Source organism: Macrobrachium nipponense, chromosome 12 (assembly GCF_015104395.2).
Source record: "Macrobrachium nipponense isolate FS-2020 chromosome 12, ASM1510439v2, whole genome shotgun sequence".
In the NCBI taxonomy this organism is placed as follows: Eukaryota; Metazoa; Arthropoda; class Malacostraca; order Decapoda; family Palaemonidae; genus Macrobrachium; species Macrobrachium nipponense.
Window position 1 is genome coordinate 4,706,423 of NC_087205.1, and position 21,069 is coordinate 4,727,491.

The window sequence follows — 21,069 nt, forward strand, 5'->3', positions numbered from 1 at the left end:
AATTATACTATGCAGTATGATCATTGCTGTACTCTGTGAGGAGGAGGAGGAGATGCCAAGAAGGGAATGGTGCAAGTGTAACTGTCTGCGGTCCACCACTTACAATGGTATAGGACGGCGACTAGTTGTATGTCTATTTTTGCGACTGTTATACGCAAGCATTGTGGTTCCTTTTTCCTTTCTCGTCTGAGTGACATCAAGTAGATTTTGTTTCTTCTTCAGAATATGGGAAATGACTCAAACTTCCTGAGTTAACTTCTTAACAACTTTATTTCTCAGCTCCATCACTGGAGTATAGGAAAGGTTGGTCAGATGACCGCTCTGTTGGAGAATTAGGATAGAACTAACTTTACAAGAGGGTCGCAACGATAGCTAACACTAGCTATCTCAGCATATTACAAAAATAACAGATACATAGCCATACGACTCGGAAGTCATGTGTTTCCGCTACAGGTGATAGGTCACCAGCTTCCCATGGGAGGTGTTGTGACCTGTTTACAAGAGATGACAATTGTTGATACAGACAAATGCAAACCAGGCCACTGCAAGCATTGCATGGCATGGTCTAGTTTTACGTCTTGTTATGGCTATTGATCACTCTCCTAATTCGCCAATGACCCCTTGGGTCATGGTTTTATTTACAGATATGGAAAATATCTGTATTAACATAATGTATACATTACATTAGCTCGGTCAGCTACCAGCCAAACACTGAACATTAAAACTTACGTTAAATATGTTTCATAGGAGTGTGATCGTATATATAATTAGTCATAGCCATAATCAAGTGATTAAGGAATGATATGCAAAAAATTATATGTAAAAAAAATTCATACATAATAGACATACTCATAAGTAAAGAATAATGCATAGAAAATACAGATCCATGTTTAAGATAAATGCATATGAATATGTTGTATATACTGTTAGTCATGAGGATACATACACAACAGAAAGTACTATAGTTCTGCTGATAATTTCATGGCATAAGAATTACATTCTAAAATGCATAATGTTATTAAATGAATAGGTGGTACCATATAAGATAAAAGGTTAGCATGTATACATGAATGGTTATAATAACAGGTAACTGTTTAAGAATAGTTGTTACCCGATAAAGATACATAATTCATATATGATAATGGGTAACTGTTTAAGAATAGTTGTTACCGGATAAGGATGTAGATATATAATTCATATGATTGTGCACAAGATATAGATTCCAGGTACGTACACGCACCAACATTTTAATATATAGGGCTTCAATTTTTTTATTAGGTGTCCGTAAAGATACTTTTAAACTTTTCATATTTATAATTATATAGATATATGTATGGAATACAATGTCTCGGAGTTTCTTGTCATACATATTGCCAGCGTACGAACTGCTTTTCACACACAACTCAATACCAGACAATTTTCCTCCGAGTCAAGTGAAATGGCCAATTTCAAATAGCTCTAACAGTAAACACCTTTAGCGAGATAGGAGTGTTGTCTGGGCAGGGCACGACGTTCCTCTGAAGATCCATCTGTGTTCGCCTCAACCTACGCCAAGCAAATATGTTAGCGGCGATGAAAATCACCACCGTAACGCATATCACGCCCAGCAACACGTAAAAACGCAGATCTTCCTCGGCATAAGTCCTTGACATGTGGTCCATCTCAGCTAGTTGCGTCAAACGATGAGCCACCTTCGCGTTGTATGGGAGAGGTAAGGCGGGGATAATAGTGCTTGTCTACGAGAAATTCGCGAAGTAAGCTCGTTCTCGGATGATAGTGTTAACTCCACGGATCGTGTAGTTCGTTGACGTTCCGATACATCCGTCAGCGGCAACGAATATCTGGGAGTAGGCCGTTGATCCGTCTGGACACGAGACTTGAAATCCTCCCTTGTCGTATCACATCCACGATCCGTTGTTTCAGCCTGTAATTGAACTTATTATCATCAAAAGGATAAAGTTTTTTCAGACAACCTTCGTGTGTATGGGAGAGAGAACCGTTTAGCACTATACCTAACTCGCATGAATCCATTGATATATGATGGAATTCAAAGGAGTCAGCTGTACAAACTTTATTATTCATGGCATCTGAACAGTGAGTGAATTTACCTAAGTCCTTGATGACCATATATGTTTCCTTATCAGGGGAAATCAGTACGTGTCCCGTCAGATTGGATATTACTGGACTTGAGTTATTCGTCATGAAAGTTGGGAACGGTACGATTTTGTATGCTTGCCAGGCATCAGAAGAATCAAAGGGAATGGTAATCATGATCCTGTAATTCTCAACGCTTACTGATATTAAACATAATAAAATTCTATCTTATGGGCGTCTAACAAAGGAACATAACCCAGTTTCTCCCGTCCGTTCTCCAAAGTTAAAGTCAGATCTTTAATAGGCAAAAGATGTGGCGATAAAACACCTTTTGTGGCTAGCGTGATAGCTTCCACATAGTCTTTTGATTTCTCAATAAAATGTGAAATTTTGGTACGGATATGATCTACTTTAGAACTATAATACGCTAACATTGCCAGCAAGTGTTGCAATTCCATAATCTGATCGATATTACTAGAATGTTCGTTCACCAAACTCATTATTTGATTAATTGATGATAATTGTTTACGAAGTTCGGAAAAAAACTAATTCGTTTTCATGTTGCAAAAACTCAATTCTCTTATTCTGGTCATTAATTTTAAGACGATTTGAAAGTCCTAAGCCTAAACTTGCAACAGATCCAAAGATGTTTAGTGCAGCAAAGATAAACGGGTTGCGTCTTTCTAGGCTATTGTGTCGCACAGTCCACATCAGCAGATCTCGAGCCAGACCTTCTGCCTCGGCAGTTTTATTTTGCAAGTCGTATGATAACATTTCCGCGACGCTTAGTGTTTGTGCTAGCGAAATCTCTGGGTTAAAAGGAAAATGACGTTGGTGCAATTGGTTCAATGATTTAGCGAACCTCGACAGGTCGCTCTTTAGGTTAATGACGTCATTCTCTGGCAGGAAAATTGCTTGCATATCAACTTCTATAACTATATTGCTTGCTGTAATGAAAACGTCTTCTGTTCTTTCAATAATAGTGCCATGTGAAAAGTTTATATTTTTTGTTTTAGCGCTCTTCCCACACGGCAAAGATGTCTGAACGAACAGTACCACTCCTAACAATATAAGCTTCATTTTAGAAACCTGCAATGATTGAAATATATGTAATTACACGTTAAAAAAAATGGTTTCATACAGATATTATATATACATAATTTATTATACAAGTTTCATAGATACAAAAATTCCCCTCTCTTCCTTTCTACCCTCCTTTTAACTTCTTATGTGTGCCAGTGGTATGATTCTCTTATCAGTGGGTTGGGATACGTTTTGAACTCTAAATCTATTGGCCATTAATATTTCTAAAATGTTAAACGGGCCTTCAAACTTAGGTGTCAGTTTGTAGTTGAGTCCTTTGAGTACATATACTTGTATGTATACCTTGTCACCCACGGTATATGTTTTAGTTGGCTTAGCTATTTTATCATGATTTCTTTTCATTATGATTTGTGATTCTTCTAAATTCTTACGAAGTATATTATATCGACTTATACTTGCATCCATAACATCCTTTAGAGGATTTGATATATTGGTTGTAGGCGTAAATACATGGAAAGGCGTAATAGCTGGGGTACCGTACAGTGCCTCGTGCGGCGACATTTTAATAGACACATGATATGAGTGATTAAGGGTGCTTAGGACCGCAGGTATGGCAATATCCCAGTTGGGGTCCAATCCCCCGAGCGTAACTCTTAATATGTTTAAAACCTTCCTATTTGCTCTTTCCACTAGCCCATTAGACTCTGGGTGGTAGATCATGGTATTGATTTTCTTTATGCAAAGGAATTCACACAACGAGTTAAGGATATGATTATTGAATTCTCCATCCGAGTCAGAGATTATCATGTTTGGAATTCCATGTTTACAAATGTAGCACTCGTAAAACTTCCTAGCACATTCGATCGCGGTTTTAGTTTTAAGCGCTACCAGTTCTGTATATTGAGTCAAGGCATCTATGATTACTAAGAGGTGCTTATTTCCTCTGTCTGACTCGTAAAACCCTGTTAATAAATCTAAGTGTACTCTTTCAAAGGGTTGATTGGGCACGGGATAGGCCCCTAGGCTGACAGGTGTCTTCGTGTGCCCTTTGTTTTCCTGACAAGTGCGACAATTAGCTATGTGTTTTTTTATATCTGTAAGCATCGTATGCCAATAAAATAATGATTTGGCTCTCTGTGACATGATAGAGAACCCCAGATGGCCATGTAATGGATTTGCACGCAACCAATTTAAGACTGTTGGTATAAGTGAGATTGGTACCACTACCTGGTCGTTAGTCACCTGTGGTGTGTTGCGGGTTTTCCTTGTCACGGATCTACACAGAATATTATCCTTGATTATATAATTCTGCTGCGTATACTTTATATATTCCTTTTCCTTAGGATTTCCGTTCAAAGCATCTATTATTTTTTCTAATTGCTGATCTTTTCTTTGTTCAGTCTGTATTAGTTCAGCGCTCCAACCCAAGTCTTCCTGTTCAGATACAGTTTTAACAATAGGCATGGATGTGGATATATCTATTAATTCAGCTAATGGCTCCGTACAAGATGACGCGGGGTTGCGTGATAATGCATCAGCAATGATATTTGCTTTCCCAGGTAGATATCCGATCCTAGTGCCAAAGTCTTGGATGATCATATGCCACCGAGTTCTTTTGGGACTGTGACTAAAGCCTTTAAAGAAGTCGGTTAGGGGCTTATGGTCAGTAAGAACCTTGACGGGATAACCGTATATTATGAACTTAAAATGCACTAGTGAGTTAACAATAAATAGCCCTTCCTTATCTATTACTGCATATTTACTTTCGGAAGGTCTCAGTTTACGTGAATAAAAAGCTATAGGGAAAAACTGTTTGTCATATTGCTGAAGCAATACCCCACCTACTCCTAGGTCTGAGGCGTCTGTTGCAATAAAGAATTCCTTACCGAAGTCAGGATATTTTAATATAGGAGAACTACACAGTTCATCTTTCAAGGTATCAAACGCCTGTTGATGCTTCTCAGACCATATGAAATCTACGCCCTTCTTCGTAAGATCGGTTAGGGGAGCGGCTATTATTGAGTAGTTGTGTATGAACCTCCTATAGTACCCACTACATCCCAGAAATTGCTGTATCCCCTTGACGTTAGTAGGTATCGGAAAGTTACAGATAGCCGACACCTTATCGTGGACTACTTTAAGACCTTGACTGGACACCGTAAAACCTAAATAGACTAGTTCTGTTTTGAAAAATTCACACTTACTTATCTTTACCCTTAAATTATGCTGTCTTAGTCTCTGTAGGACTAGCTCCAGTTTACGTAGATGTTCTTCTAAGGTATTAGAAAAGATTACAAGGTCGTCCATATAGGCATGTAGGATATCCCCTAACAAGTCTCCAAACACTATGTTAATCATTCTAGTAAATGTTATTGGGGCGCAACGTAAACCAAAAGGCATACGCAAAAATTCATAATGTCCCCTGGCTGTGCTGAAGGCGGTGTATGGGATACTCTCTTCTTCTAAAGGTATCTGGTGAAAGCCTTCAAGTAAGTCCAAACTGGTAAAATATTTGTTCTGACCTAACAAAGATAAAATATCGTCAGTACATGGCACTGGGAATCGATCAGGGATCGTTTCCTCATTTAAGCGACGGATATCTACGCAGATACGCCAGGTTTGATCTTTTTTCGGTACGACTATTAACGGAAAATTATAAGGGCTGTTCGATTTCCTAATGACTCCTTCCTCTAGCATTTTACCTACTTCATCGTTTATCTTATTTTGGAATTTCATTAGGGAGTCTGTACGAAGGTACATAGATAACTTTCTGCTTGTCTTTTAACCTTATTTGGTGTTCTATGACATCCGTTTTTCCTAAGGATCCCTCAGTAGTGGAGAAAACATCATGATATTCAGTTAAAAGATCAAGAAATTTCTGCTGAATTTCCTCTTCTTGAATGTCTTTATTGATTTTACTTTTAATAGATTGCAAAAGGGATTCATCATTGAGCGTGATTGATCTCAGCGACGGTAAGAATGGGATGTTTATAAACTTCCACATCCAGGATATGTTGATTTTTGTGGATTACTAAAGTGGCATTCAAATGATTACAGACTTCAATGTTACATTGTTGTTGTGAGCCGACTGTATATATGGCTTGTGTGACGGACAATCCGTTAGTTTTCAGATTGTCGGAAAGGATTAACATTTCAGATCCCGGCAAAGTTTTCTTTACTCGCACTAATATATTCGAAGTTACGTTCGGCTCGAGAGTTTGCCTGCAAGCTGATATTATGGGTGAGCAAGAATTCTGTTGGGTCGCTTGGATTATTTCTTGATTCATGAGACAAGTGATTGGTTCCTCAACGTACGTTACTGTTTTATTGTTTGTCTCCTTTTTGTCCAAAACTGATTTTAAGGTGTTAGAAGACTCATAGAATTTTCCTTTGATATACACGCCGTGTTTGGCAGGGGCTAAGATAATGTTTTGAATGCCCATAGACGGGTATCCTATAATTACAGCGGGATATACATATCAGTGTTTTGTACAACGATAAAGGTATCGGTAAACGTGCGCTTACTGACCTTGTACTGAATATGCGTTACACCTACCACATTTAATTTATTATTTCCAATACCTGAGAGCCTTACTCCGGACTTCTCTATAGGGAAGTTCGAAAACAACAAGTGGTGAGTCCGCAAATCCATGATATTACGTGGACTACCAGAATCAAAAGGCAGTGTTAAGGATCGGTGCTCTAAATTTACTGCATGTAATGTGGGGCGCAATTCATTTTGGCTTATAATGGCGTGAATTTGTTGAAAATCTATGGAAACCTGCACTGATTTTTTAGATTCGGTCGTGTGTTTCATAGGAAAATCGATTGTCTCACAATGATCTGGTAAATGATTAAATTGGTTATTTGATACTAAAGATGTTGATACGAATAACCCAACATCATTCTCTCCCCCATTGGAGTTGATTACGTGGTATTTGCTTTGCTTTGCACACTCGGAAAATTCGTCTGACCTTGTGAGTTTTGGCTAGACGGCCCGGGAACAGAGTTACTTGAAGCACGATTTGTTTGTTTCTGATGTTGAACAGCGTTGCTGTTCGTCTGCTTCTTCTTATAGTACTGAGGATTCTTCTTCTTGTTATCGTTGGCAACGGTTTGCGTGTTTCTAGGATTCTGCTGTTGATTTCGTGCGAAGCAACGATTATATGAATGAGTGGAGCTGTTATGAATTGAACAATAATGCGTCCTACAGTCTGAAATCATGTGTCCTGGCCTCTTGCAATTGTAACAAGTCATCCCTGCAGCTTGATTATTATTAACTATGTTTACTTGTTGTGGCTTATTTTTCCTTTTTGCAAAAACTTGAGTAAGCAAGGGATCGAGGTCAGTACACTTAGACATATGCTTTTTTATCTGTTTATACACATCTAGTTCCGTACTGTCGGACGTTAGCTTTTTGTCAAAACACCGTACTAAAGCTTCAGGCAACATAACTGTCATGCATGTTAAGTATATCAACCGTATGAAATCTTTCACGGCGATATTGGCTCTTGTAACCCAAGTGGAGTTACGTAAGTTATCTTGATATTCATTTAGCCAGTCGGCAATTACTGCCGCCCGTTCTACAACATTAAGCTGAGTCATAGAGGCTTGATTAAGGATGTTCCTTAAAGCCAAAACTACATCTAAGGCTTCTTCACCGCCATATATAGCACGTAGCCTAACTTTGAAATCGTCCCATGTAACCGCCTCTTGGAAAGAGACTCCTCTAAGATATGCGCCTGGATCTCCTTTAGCAAAGTCTATGAAGCTTTTAGCTTCCTGTAATTGTACAGATGGGTATGTGATGCATTTTGCGTTTAAATGAGCCTCCATTGATGAGATCCATGACTCGACGTTCTGAGGCAGGAACCCATTGACCCGACCTTGAAAAGCAACTATCGCAGATCTTGCACTCACTCGCCATGTTCACTTTTTCTTTTATCTTATCACTACGATTCCTTGCGATCCTATCAAAGTATCTATATGAATACACCCGTCCACTACGTAAACGCATATGCAATATAAAATAAAGATGTGTTGCAGATTATAGCAGAGTCCCCCAAAATAATAAGATTAAAGACAGATAATGTGATAAAGATATTTCTGGAGAACTTCTGGAAGAAAGAGAAATTAGCAACAAAGATAAAAAAAATTCTGCAGTCGAGAATTCGTAGTTGAAGATAGATTCCTGCAACGAAGGAAGATTAAGATTGTATAACTCACCCCAGGAATAATGGACGATCGACTCGTGATGTATAGCACTTCACTGACAACACCTGAATGGATAAAGGATGTACTTAGCTTTAGTATATATGAAGGAAGATTGTAGTGTTGTGATGACGTCACAGCCTCTCTCTCTCCACTTGCTCCGCGGTTGACCCAATATTTTTGCCTTGACTTCTGCTCGTGTGTTGTTTATTTGTTGAATGATTCGCTTCCCACTGAAGATCCGATGCTGCACTCACGTCCGGTTTGATTCTCGAAGATATGTGATGAAAGTCGTTCTCTAAACGTTGATTTAGCTGCTTGAATTCGTCTCGATGAAGGACATTTCTTCGTGTTCGTAGGATGTTTACAGTTGCCTGTTGATTGAAGATCCTGTTTCCTCAGTTTACTTCTGATTAGTTACATTCTCGATGATTCTGTTTGCTTCGGTAGACGTAGATACGTTGTTCTGCCACCATATGTAACTGTCTGCGGTCCACCACTTACAATGGTATAGGACGGCGACTAGTTGTATGTCTATTTTTGCGACTGTTATACGCAAGCATTGTGGTTCCTTTTTCCTTTCTCGTCTGAGTGACATCAAGTAGATTTTGTTTCTTCTTCAGAATAGGGGAGATGACTCAAACTTCCTGAGTTAACTTCTTAACAACTTTATTTCTCAGCTCCATCATTGGAGTATAGGAAAGGTTGGTCTGATGACCGCTCTGTTGGAGAATTAGGATAGAACTAACTTTACAAGAGGGTCGCATCGATAGCTAACACTAGCTATCTCAGCATATTACAAAAATAACAGATACGTAGCCATACGACTCGGAAGTCATGTGTTTCCGCTACAGGTGATAGGTCACCAGCTTCCCATGGAAGGTGTTGTGACCTGTTTACAAGAGATGACAATTGTTGATACAGACAAATGCAAACCAGGCCACTGCAAGCATTGCATGGCATGGTCTAGTTTTACGTCTTGTTATGGCTATTGATCGCTCTCCTAATTCGCCAATGACCCCTTGGGTCATGGGTTTATTTACAGATATGGAAAATATCTGTATTAACATAATGTATACATTACACAAGGACTGGTTGCACAAACGAAATGAAAGGGGAAGCCATGCAACCATTTTCCAAGAATTGAAAACTGGCTATGAATCGGACTTCACAAACTATATGCGCATGGACCCAAATACTTTCTACGATTTACTGGAAAAGGTTAAACCTGTTTTAACCAAGCAGGACACCTGTATGAGGGAGAGCATTTCACCTGCAGCACGTCTGGAAGCAACGTTGATGTATCTTTCCACCGGGTCCTCCTACAGTGCCCTTCAATACAGTACAAGAATTTCAAAACCGAGTCTGTCTGCAATCATTCCTGATACGTGCAAAGCCATCTATGATGTGCTTAAGGATCCATACTTGAAGGTAAGTAATGCTTGATTGTGACGGTGCATATAATATTATGAAGGTAATGAAAATGACTTGCATAATGTGAAGTACACCCCTACAGTTGAGCATAGACGCGAGATTAATTACATACAATATACATCTTGTTATGTGTATGTAAAAAAAGCTACGTGCTTGGTGTTTGGCTACTCGTACATTACCCACCTTAAGCACAACCCGTCGGGTAAAACTACATCTTTACACATATGTAAAGTTCTTCATGAATAGTTTCTAAACCTGGGACAAACACATACTATGACTGTTACTTTCACAGCTTTATTGTAAACATGTTAATGCCAATTTCAATAAAGACATAATTATGGTCATAGATAGATAGATATTTTATTGACCACAACAATTATACATAGCTCACATTTACAGTAATTTTCTACATTTGGTCCAACAAAAGGCAAAACACTACACTTGGCAATACAAAATATTATATACACAAAAGTAAGAGTAACAGGTTTCTATCTTATACAACAATAAAACAAAAACTAAGAGTTATCATATGGCAAACAAAATTAAGGACAAAATTTGACATTTATATACAAAAATCATACTCCAAAAAGCTATTTTTAATCTCATTTTTTTTCACCACACAAATATTCATAAATACTCATAAAGGATTAAGCTAATATAATCTTACATTGCTCTGCCAGGGTTCGCCGATTTGAAAATATATCCCTCAAGTTAGATAAATTATATGTATCTCTGATATGTTGTGTCCTTGAGCATATTTGTGTTACATGTACTTCTGTTTGAATGGCTCCACAGGTACACAACCGCTCCTCCAAAGGCAGACGGCCTCTCCCCCTCCTACCCCACCTACCTACTTCCACGGCCAGAGAGTGAGATGCAATTCTGAACCTAGTAAATGAGACTATCTGATTCAGAAACATTATGCCTAACAGAATAGATGTCATGAACTAAGAGGTCTGGATTGATTTCTCTATATGTAACTTTTCTTGAGGAGTCAGAATTAACGATGTTACGTCCGAGTGTTTCCATTGCGATTTTTACATCATCTCTACTATCATTAATCAGTCCTTCTATGTAAGTCTTGGTGTTATACCTGGCTCCTAATGCAGTCTTAATTGAAAATATCAAAGGGTCATCCTCCAACGAAGACCTCTCTCTCCACATCCTACTAAAAAACTTTCTCGGTTTGCTACGAACAAGATCTCGTAATGGCGGGTACCCCGATTCAATATAACATAATTCATTGCGTGTTGTCTTTCTAACGCCAAGCAATAGTTTTAATCCCCAGTTATACAACTTCACTACTGGCTTCAAGTCCGCATTCAGCCACGACTCACACACACACAGGACAGCTGACATTAAAGCAGCATCAAAAACTCTTTTTTTAACAATAAAAGGTATATCATTATTTTTATTCAAAAATGAAACAAATTTATTGATATGTGGCATCCTGGATCGAGCATGAGCCGCAACAGAGGAAGACACAGAGCCATCTGCAGTAAAGATCGATCCCAAATATATTGTGAGCAGGATTCTACTGTAAGACCATCGATTTCAATTGACCTACCGTCTTGTGCTGTTCCACTAATAACAAAAAACTTGGTTTTCCCTGCATTAATTTTCATCCCATAAGTGTGACAATATTGCTTCAATAATGATATCTTATGGATGATACCTTCCCTGGTAGTTGCAAGGAGAACTGTATCATCCATTAAGACTAATAAATGGAGCCACGATAAAAACCCATCAGGATTGCAATTATTCTTAATAAGCTTAATAAGATCATTAATGTATACAACAAAAAGAAGACACGAGGTAGAGCTTCCCTGACGAACTCCCACAGTAGTCGTTATGATTGCAGTACCAATTATGCTGTTTGTTACTCTATAAATAGCTATCAAGGCTGCCAACATAACAGCTCCACAACCTAAGCGTTTCAGAACCTTAAATAACATTCCTCTTGGTACCAGATCATAAGCCTGACTAAAATCAACAAATACGACAAAGAGTTTGTTCCCCTTTCTCCTAGCCATGTCCGTCAACAATCGCAAAGCCCCAATATGCTCCATGCAACCACGTCCCTAATTTTCCCAGATAAAGTACCTCAAAAATTAGTTTCTGTGCATGGATCCTATTTTCTTCATTCATCTTCCGCAAATCATTGGCAACAACATCACCAAAAGCAGTTTGTTCATCGCTATCCTCCTTCTCCGATCGAGATAGTTCCTTCAGTTGAAGAAGCGCTTCTTGAAGCACCGCATGCCTCTCGTTAGTGGGTAGAGACCTTTTTCTCCCTCGGGTACTTTGAGTCTGAATGCGTGAAGACTCATGCGTTGCAGGTCGTACATTATCCTGTGATGTACTTGGGACAGGTGTGACAGGCGTTGGTGTTGTATGGGTTACAGAACCATGTTCATTTTGTTGAAGTATAGGATCATTGAAAATCTGAAAATAGATAAATGCCATTAGTGTATGCCAACGTGTATTATTTTTCTTAATTTCCTGTCACACACACATGAGAGAGAGAGAGAGAGAGAGAGAGAGAGAGAGAGAGAGAGAGAGGGGGGGGGATAATAGTTTATATATATCGAGAATGCTTAAAAACCTTAACATTCTTCTCATATTAACAGACACCCCAAACAGCGGAGGAGTGGATGCGTGTAGCAGAGGGGTTTTCCAAGAAGTGGAACTTTCCTAATTGCAGTTGACGGGAAGCACATCCTGATAAGGCCACCACCTGATAGCGGCTCCTTCTACTACAACTACAAAGGAAGCCACAGCATCGTGTTAATGGCTGTCTCCAATGCAGACTCAAACTTCATATATGTCGACGTGGGCACTAATGGACGAGTGTCGGATGGTGGAGTTTGGGATACCTGTTCTCTCAACCAGCATATTGAAGCAGGATCTGCGGGTATGCCAGATGATGAGATACTCCCTAACAGCTCAAAAGTATTACCATATGTGATCGTTGCTGATGATGCATTTCCTCTGAAGCGTCATATCATGAAACCTTTCTCTCATCGAAATCAAAACCTTGAGCAACGTGTGTTTTCCTACCGACTGTCAAGAGCTCGACGCACCGTAGAAAACGCATTCGGAATACTTGCTAACAGATTTGAAGTGTTTCATAAACCCACTAACCTTGAACCAACAAAAGTAGTACAAATAGTACTCGCTTGCACTGCACTACATAATTACCTTCGCACAGCACCTGTCACCCCAAATGTGTGTTCGGATGCAAATAACGAAATCACTGAAGACATCCCTGGAATGCTACCGTTCGAGTATGAGCAACAAACCTCCACCATCAATGGCACAATTGTACGCGATCTGTATATGAAATATTTCAATGAGGAAGGTTCTGTGATCTGGCAAAACATACATACATGAGGCTAAGTTACAATAACTCCTGAGTAAAATTATAATAGTAATGTATAATACAAATCACCAATATTGCATATTGAACATACTTTACATTGCTTTGTTGACAAATGTATTATAAAGGTGGATTATGGCAATAAAGAAAATATGGCCATGGTTTGGTTTATATTTTGTTTTGTTTTGTTTTCTCATTGTAAGACAGGTAAACAGACAGATATACGACAATTACGTACTCACCTCATGATCAGACACTTCTTCAGGCACATGAGACACTTGGCTATCCATACTTGACACGGATTCTCTCATGCTGTCGCCATCGTTGAGGAAGCAAAGGTCATCAAAACACCATAATATGGGGGTGTAAATGTCGTCAGCACCAGCCCCCGACTTCTTTGATTTCTCCAGTTTACGTAGCTCTCGCCTATATTGACTACGGATGGATTCTATTTTTTTCTTCACTTCAGAAGCAGTAACAGATAATCCACTTCTATTCATTCCCGCCGTTATTTCATTGATGGACGCGACACGTTTGTTCCTATACTTGTACACATCAGCCTTGACATTCCATAAGTATGGATATTGCCGGTATAGTTCTATTAGTAGCAGGGTTTTTTTTTCTGTCCCAGTGGCAACTTTTCTCCTTAACTGAGGTACTGCTGGCCATGTTAACAGGACAATTGAGACCTAGTGAACTGACGGACTTTGAAAATCCTGTAACCAGGTGACTTTGTTCATCGTGTGCCTGGCAGCATCGTATACTTCCACACCAGACAGTGTGTGACGATTCGATGCTGGGAACACGGACCAGTGTTGCCACTGGATCCGCATATGAATTCCGTCTGGTTCCGACTGGTGGTAACGAAAACGGCCTTTAAACGGGTAGTTGTGTAAACTTGACCTTCATTTCATGGATAACTAAAGAAAATTAGAGCAGCTATAAATTGCATCCCATTCATATTAAATGGAGCTGACAAATGTCATGATGAAAATAATGTAATTTTTCATCATTAACATTCATCACTCTAACGAAAGATGATTTATTATATTTTTATATATATTTTTTTTAACAAAAATACATTAGAAAAATACATATGTATATATTATTCATAGAGATATATATTACTATATATATTATATATAGATATATATATATATATATATATATATATAGATATATATATATATATTATATATATATATATATATATATACAACAGTATATGAACGAGATAAAAAATGTTGAAATAACAAAATAGATACAGCACATAACACATCTTTAGCATGAAATATTTCAAACAATTCTTAAGTATAGCCTATCAGGCTACCAGATTCTAAACAATAATAAATATTGGGAGCATTATAATGTAAGGTCAACATATAACAATAAATTAGTGGTTGATATAACAGAATAGATATACTGTAACAAAAATAAAATTTTCTTTGGCAAAAGATATCATTTCAAATGTCTCCCAATTATTACTTACTAAAAAATGCTAATATTAACGGCAAAAACTTTTCAAATACTGATTACTGATCCTAAAGTATGTCTTCCTGTTCTTCCTCAACATTCTCATGTTGTTCTGGGCTTCTTTGTTACCTTAATCATCTTCGCAGTAGGTTCGATTTGCACACAGCCACCCTCTCTCTTACAGTTTCTGACACAATTGCTAAAGCTGCTTGGTTGAGGTGGAAAGCCTGTTCCTAGTTTTGGTTTTTATCAAATTCATCTTCGAAAATATTCTTTCGGCACCTGCATTTGACGTGGGTAGGGAAACAATATTCAGAGTAAACGTAGGCAAAAGTTTGAATTCTGGTTGACCATTTTCATTCTTTACATTTGCAAGATAAAAGGAAAAATGCCTCCGCATTATTTGATGCTTTTGTATCCTCTGGGATGTCTACATTAGGTATATGTCTCCATTCATAATCTAATTTCTGAACATCACCTGAATATATTAGTGGGACCTCCATGACAAACTTGGACAGTGTTAGCATACTTAGTAGGGCGTCATTTCTTATACCATTTGCGACAGATGGTGTACTGCATAACTGCAACCATTTCGAGTTTAAAGAAAATCTCTCCTTTATTTGAACACAAGCTGTTTCCATGAACTGTCGACACCTGTTTTCAATATCAGCAATCATTGTCTCATTTGCAGCTATATTCGGTTCTTGGAATGATTTGTGAACATTAGCCCCTAAGAACACTTGATTCAAGGGGAATAAATAAAGTTTGTTTCATCACTAGGGTCAATAACATTGAGCTGACTATTAGTAACTTTACTAGGCATATAATAAAACCTTAAAATATCTGAGTACAAAATCCTAGCTTATTGAAATTGTTAAAATAAAGCGATATAAAATCTAAAAATTGAAAATATATAAGCAAATATGAGTCTTGCAAGGCATTATATATTGATTGTGAAGATGTCAATCTGTCTTCTAAATGCTTATTTGAGAAATACAAGGTGAGGGGTCACCATTGCTCCAGTACACATTTTCTTGGAAGTGTCTTCGCTGCGTTTGAGGCACAACGGTGAATTGAGTGACAGGCGCATTTAAAAATTGTGATACCTGGTGCTCCTTTCTTCACTCTACTAATTAATGAATTATGTTGGCCCATAATGTTACTGGCGCCATGTGTCGCAAATCCAATCAAATTTTCTATTGGGATTTCATGTCCTGAAAGCAAGTTCATAATCAAATAAAAGAGATGTCGTTCTGTCGATCCCTCATCTTATGGCTAGACTGTATGAATGGGGCATTAGAGCTTAAACAAAGGTTAGCTAATTCTATACATATAATATCTATATTTATTGTTAAAATTTTAAGGAAATTATTTCGGACAATTCATTACAGAAATACATGATCCCTATGATATTCAAATTAATCCATATTCTTAACAGAGGCAGGTTATGGAAGACTCTGCTAATTCATATTGGGTTTAACTTGATACAGAAATGCAAGTTTTAAATAGCTATGCGCTTTCAGCATCAAAGTTATTAGATAACATTAAGATTAATTAGTACTCAGACAATAGCTGCAGCAAATACAATTGTAACAAATGGTAATGGTACGTTATTAGGTACCAACCACACATAATGTGGGATAAGTCAAGGCAAATATGGTATAGACTCGCGTGTAACAAGAGAGGTCTTAAACGGATAATTTTTCCGACCAGAGTCTGGTTCCGACAACCAACACAAGTATCAGCCAAAACTTCTAAATTAGTTACCATTTTAATACTTTATTTTGTTATTTTTAGTTGTAAATACAATTCAGTTCAACAGATATTGAAACATACATTTTATATCATAAAAATAAAAAGATATAAAAAACAATATATATTGTTTAGCCTTGATAACTATGCGGAAATTTTTTCCGTTCCAGACAGAGTAAGACGGAAATCGGAAAATGAAATGATGGTGCTCGCACCGTGGATTTATTTTTCCGTCATAACCTCAAGAATTCCGCATTTTGGCAACGCTGACACGGACAGTGTCCGGTACACCACTTGGTGCTCGCTTCTGACGTCATCAGCGAGCCTTTTCGCTTTCCACTGCTAGTTGGTAATAATTATATCCGTCGAACATTGTTCGATCGTGTGAACGCACCTTTATTAAGAATTACTATTGTTTAGGAAGAGTTTTCATAAATTTCAAGTACATATTTCTTGATAACGAGAAATGTAATTATTTCTTGAGCAAAAGACTAATCAATATTGTGCATAAAACGTTTGTTCCAATAAAGAGAAAGAAATATCAAATAATTCTAAAAAGGCTTCTATTATGAATAGAGGGGCTCCATTAAAAGATTTATTGAAAAATAAAACACAAATTAATAAGGAATCTAATAGAAAGGCACATGAATATTGTTATAGAAATAACATGGCAAAATATTAATTTACTAATAATTACTATGTACTGCAGTCTGCAGACACACGCACGCACACGCACACACACACACACGCACGCACACGCACACACACACACACACACATATATATAAAACATATGGATTACACTGACACAGCTTTCAAATTAGATATCAATTAAAGTCACAAATGGAGACAGTATTTTCTGTATGATATCATTAATCATCATTAGTTGTTGGGCAAAGATATTTAGTATATTTCAAGAAATATATGCCTACTAAAATATCCCATTCAGTTGTTTATATTTTGTAAGATGGCACCAACTTGCCAATGTAACTCATTGAAAGTTATAGTCCTTGATATTCTTATCATCAAATACCAATAAAATTTAATACTTATTGTTTTATCCATATCATTAAGATTTTATCCTTAAATCCGTGTAAAACATTTACTTTGAATGATTAACAATGGAAATATATCTAAAAAATTGTTTTTCTCGTAAAATCCCAGGATCATTTTCTATTTGTCCCAAAATCCATGAATCTAAAATCGGCCTCAAACTGGAAACCTTAATTATGACCTTATCCAATATGAACTTGTTTCACTTTTCATCTTAACCAACAGTACAGACTAGTGAAGATTGGCTGTTAGGTATCAGGCTATTGAACCTAGGCTATTATTAATATGAAATTATCCTGCCTATGGATGAAGCTTATATGGGTTGACAGTGCTGGAGATGACAATTCTTTTATCATACTGTTGTCAAATTTCATTGTGTGTCAGTTTGATCCAAGAATAAAGAACGATAATAATTAGTTCTGCCTCTACAGAGTAAAAAAAGTACGGTAAATTTATGGTGGAAAGAAAGGCACATAACGTCGACAAATTGGTCAACTATATTGCTCAAGTGTATCAAACTACAGCAAAAAGAATCATTTTTTTTTTATTTCTTCATATAGTACACATTGACTCTGGTAAACGCTGCAAAGATAATTTACCAATCTTTAAAGACTACTCAGGAAATAACCATAATGTACTTGCTATACCTACACAACTTTATGATTTAGCTGTCGAAGAAAAATGCCAGCAAAATTAAATATTATCATTTCTGCATAAAGTACATATTGTATGTAGTGAATGGTGCAAAAATCAATTGACAGTCTTGACGGACATCCGAAAAAAACAAGTTTTAAAGTGTACGGGATTTCCCTTTACATTGTATGAGTTGCGCCATTGTTTACATAAGAATCATAGATAGCATAGCAATGGCGCCAGGCAGTGCACGCCACAAACTGGTTTGGCTACTACTATACGCTGTCCAATTTCTCCTCTCTATATCTTTGGCCCCGACATTCCATTTCGTGGAAAAATGCTTTAGAAACGAAAACCCTTTAAGGTCTGTTCAGCTATGATGATAACAACGCAAGCGTCTTAACTCACCCCCGTACCCGGGCAGTATTCCCATCTAAACCCTGTCCTAGGGTAAGCCTACGGAAGCGCTGCAAGCGGCGAGCGGCGCGACTCTCTGCTAATTTTGAAACTTAATCATTCTTATATGGGTGGCCACACTGAAGGAGCGGGGCCATATGCCTCCTCATTGAACCTTGCCCCTTGTAAAAAGGAAAAAGAAGAAAAAAATCCGAGCGCCTTCCTTCGGGGGAAATAGGTTCTATTAAGTTCGTTACAAGTTCATTCAGCCTCTCTTCAAGTTTGCTGATTAATAAACAGAACGAACCGTGGCTCATAAGTAAATATTCATAAAATTTGTCATCCTACATTCTAGAATTCACGACGTTCTATTCCTCTCTTATTGAATCAAGAATCCAGATTTTTTTAAACTGGGTTTTCATCCAACTTCACGGAAGTATTTTTAAATGAAGGTTATTTTCTGAACAAATTTGATGAGGATATGTCTGCACTGATGATCAGCTTCGAGTAATGTAGCACATCTTCGGCGGCTCCAATGTGGCCATGCAGACCTTAGGTGGGTCATTGCAACCGATGAACTACCACGAGAAAACGAAGATCTTCAAATTCGATCAACAACCAACCTGTTACTTGCAACCAAGGGACTCTGGTGCCAACATTCTCGTTGCAATGACCTTCCATAGCACTGAAAAACAAATTGTTAAAACTTTTGGCAATTGGTCAACATAAACATAAAATCAGCAAATAGATCCTCGAACTCGCGTTCGAGCTGTAGACACTTTTCTCGGTACACAAAACCGTCTTCCCGTATCTCTCCTTCTCCTTCCCTTCCACGATCCCATTTGTCACTCAACAGTTTTTTCCACAGCTGCTTTTTTCAACTGCCCTCCCCCCACCCTGATCCACCCTCGCCAACCGCCCTTGCGCTTTTTGTTGGTAATACAGCTGTACGGAAGCAAAGCTAATTTTGTGCGCCGAATTAATCTGCCGATCAACTGTGCACGCAGCATAAGCCAACTTAGTCCGACATTGACAGTGGTGTAGAGTGAAGTGATTGTTACGATCTGCCTTTTAAAACTGTCTGCAGTTACTACTACACAGTGACCAACGATGACACGTTTCATTCATGTGAGTTCCCTTTAGAGTTATTTTGTGCATTTTGGTAACATTCCATATTAAAATAAAACGTGATTGTGCTGTCAGAAATAACCATTTTATTTAGTCACGAAATAAAAAAATTACATAAATCTTTAAGGCCTTTGTTATCTGAGAAATGAAGGATGAAGTGTCGTATCTCAATAAATCACCATATTCATAGCCTCCAACACCAGTCTCTCCTTCCATCTGACTCTAACATTCTTTTCAGAGCTTTCTTCTCGAATTGACAAAATGTTTTAAATATAGTTTCATTGTCGTAGGACTCATATCCGTAAAACAATACTTGTCGTATTAATGTGGTCTTACAGTTCCTCGTTGAACGAGTGGTTTTCGCGCTTGGCTACCGATCCGATGGTCCGGAAGTTCGATTCCCGGCTCGGCCAACGCGGAATCAGAGTAATTTATTTCTGGTGATAGAAATTCATTTCTCGAAATAGTGTGGTTCGAATCCCACAATAAGCTATAAGTCCCGTTGCTAGGTGACCAATTGGTAACCTAGCCACGTAAAAATATCTAATCCTTCGGGCCAGCTATAGAATAGGTGTTCATAGCTCAGTGGTCTAGTAAAACTAATTTGTACGTAACTTAACTTACCTTCGTATGTAATTTCAGTCTGTTTCATTTACAAAAATTACTCCGTTCAACAGATGATGACTACGACAATAAAAATACATAATACTTCTCCAAACCTTGTGTCCCTTCCACAGTCGTGGGTTGAGTTCAGTCTACATTAAACTTTTCTTTCATTTTAAGTAAGGATAATTATACAATAAGGAAAATACCCAGTTGGAATGGCTCCGTGTATGTCGTACAATAAACAAAGTAAAATACTTGTTGTCTTCTGGCAAGCTGTAATTTCTTGTATTTCACCTGCATAAATATGGCATGTTAATATAGCATGTTGAATGCTTTGCTGCAGATAACATTTTCATGCTTCTAATTTAACACAATGTTTCTTAATAGAGAGAAATTGCTATCACTTTTAGTAGTAGCGCTGCTCATTAATTTTCAAGTTTTCTTGTGCAAAATATTCTTGTTGAAGTGGTCCAGTATAACCCGGGTTAGGACGACGACTCTTCAATGGGAATTCTTGGACGCACACTCCCCATATGTTATGTTGAACGATGCTGTAATCATCGTTTTTGAAAATATGTCAAACCTCATAAAGAACAAGCCTGAAGTGTTGTTTACCACACGACCACCTACAGAAATAAACTACAGAAAAGAATAACAATAAAGTAAAGGAAAACCAGTTAAGTAAGAAGTATTGCAGCGGTTGATTATTATCTCCGTTAGTAATGTTCCTTATCTAGCACTTGCAGAATTCGTTGCGTTTTCGTCGATTTTATGGCTTGTAAACAAAAACATATACGAGTATAGAGATATACTCGTATATATACGTATATATATAGCATACATTTTTTAGGGATTATATACATATT

The 21,069-nt window shown here is 37.7% G+C and overlaps 3 protein-coding genes across 3 annotated transcripts in view; 1 reads left to right on the plus strand and 2 right to left on the minus strand.

The window, feature by feature from the left end:
* LOC135224309 (glucoside xylosyltransferase 2-like) overlaps window positions 1–21,069 on the minus strand; it is a 94,521-nt gene that overhangs the window by 35,272 nt on the left and 38,180 nt on the right. The gene's annotated exons all lie outside the window — the stretch shown is intronic.
* Window positions 10,176–13,943, minus strand: LOC135224927 (uncharacterized). The gene is made up of 2 exons (XM_064264250.1): window positions 13,405–13,943; window positions 10,176–12,228 (listed from the first exon to the last, which is right to left on the minus strand). Exons 1-2 carry the CDS (start codon window positions 13,660–13,662, stop codon window positions 11,809–11,811), a joined length of 678 nt encoding a protein of 225 aa, XP_064120320.1. The 5' UTR covers window positions 13,663–13,943; the 3' UTR covers window positions 10,176–11,808.
* Window positions 19,476–21,069, plus strand: part of LOC135224928 (glucoside xylosyltransferase 1-like) — a 15,144-nt gene continuing 13,550 nt past the window's right edge. The window contains exon 1 of the mRNA XM_064264251.1: window positions 19,476–19,597. Within this exon, the coding sequence (XP_064120321.1) occupies window positions 19,580–19,597 (18 nt within the window). The 5' untranslated portion in view covers window positions 19,476–19,579. The remainder of the gene's footprint in view (window positions 19,598–21,069) is intronic.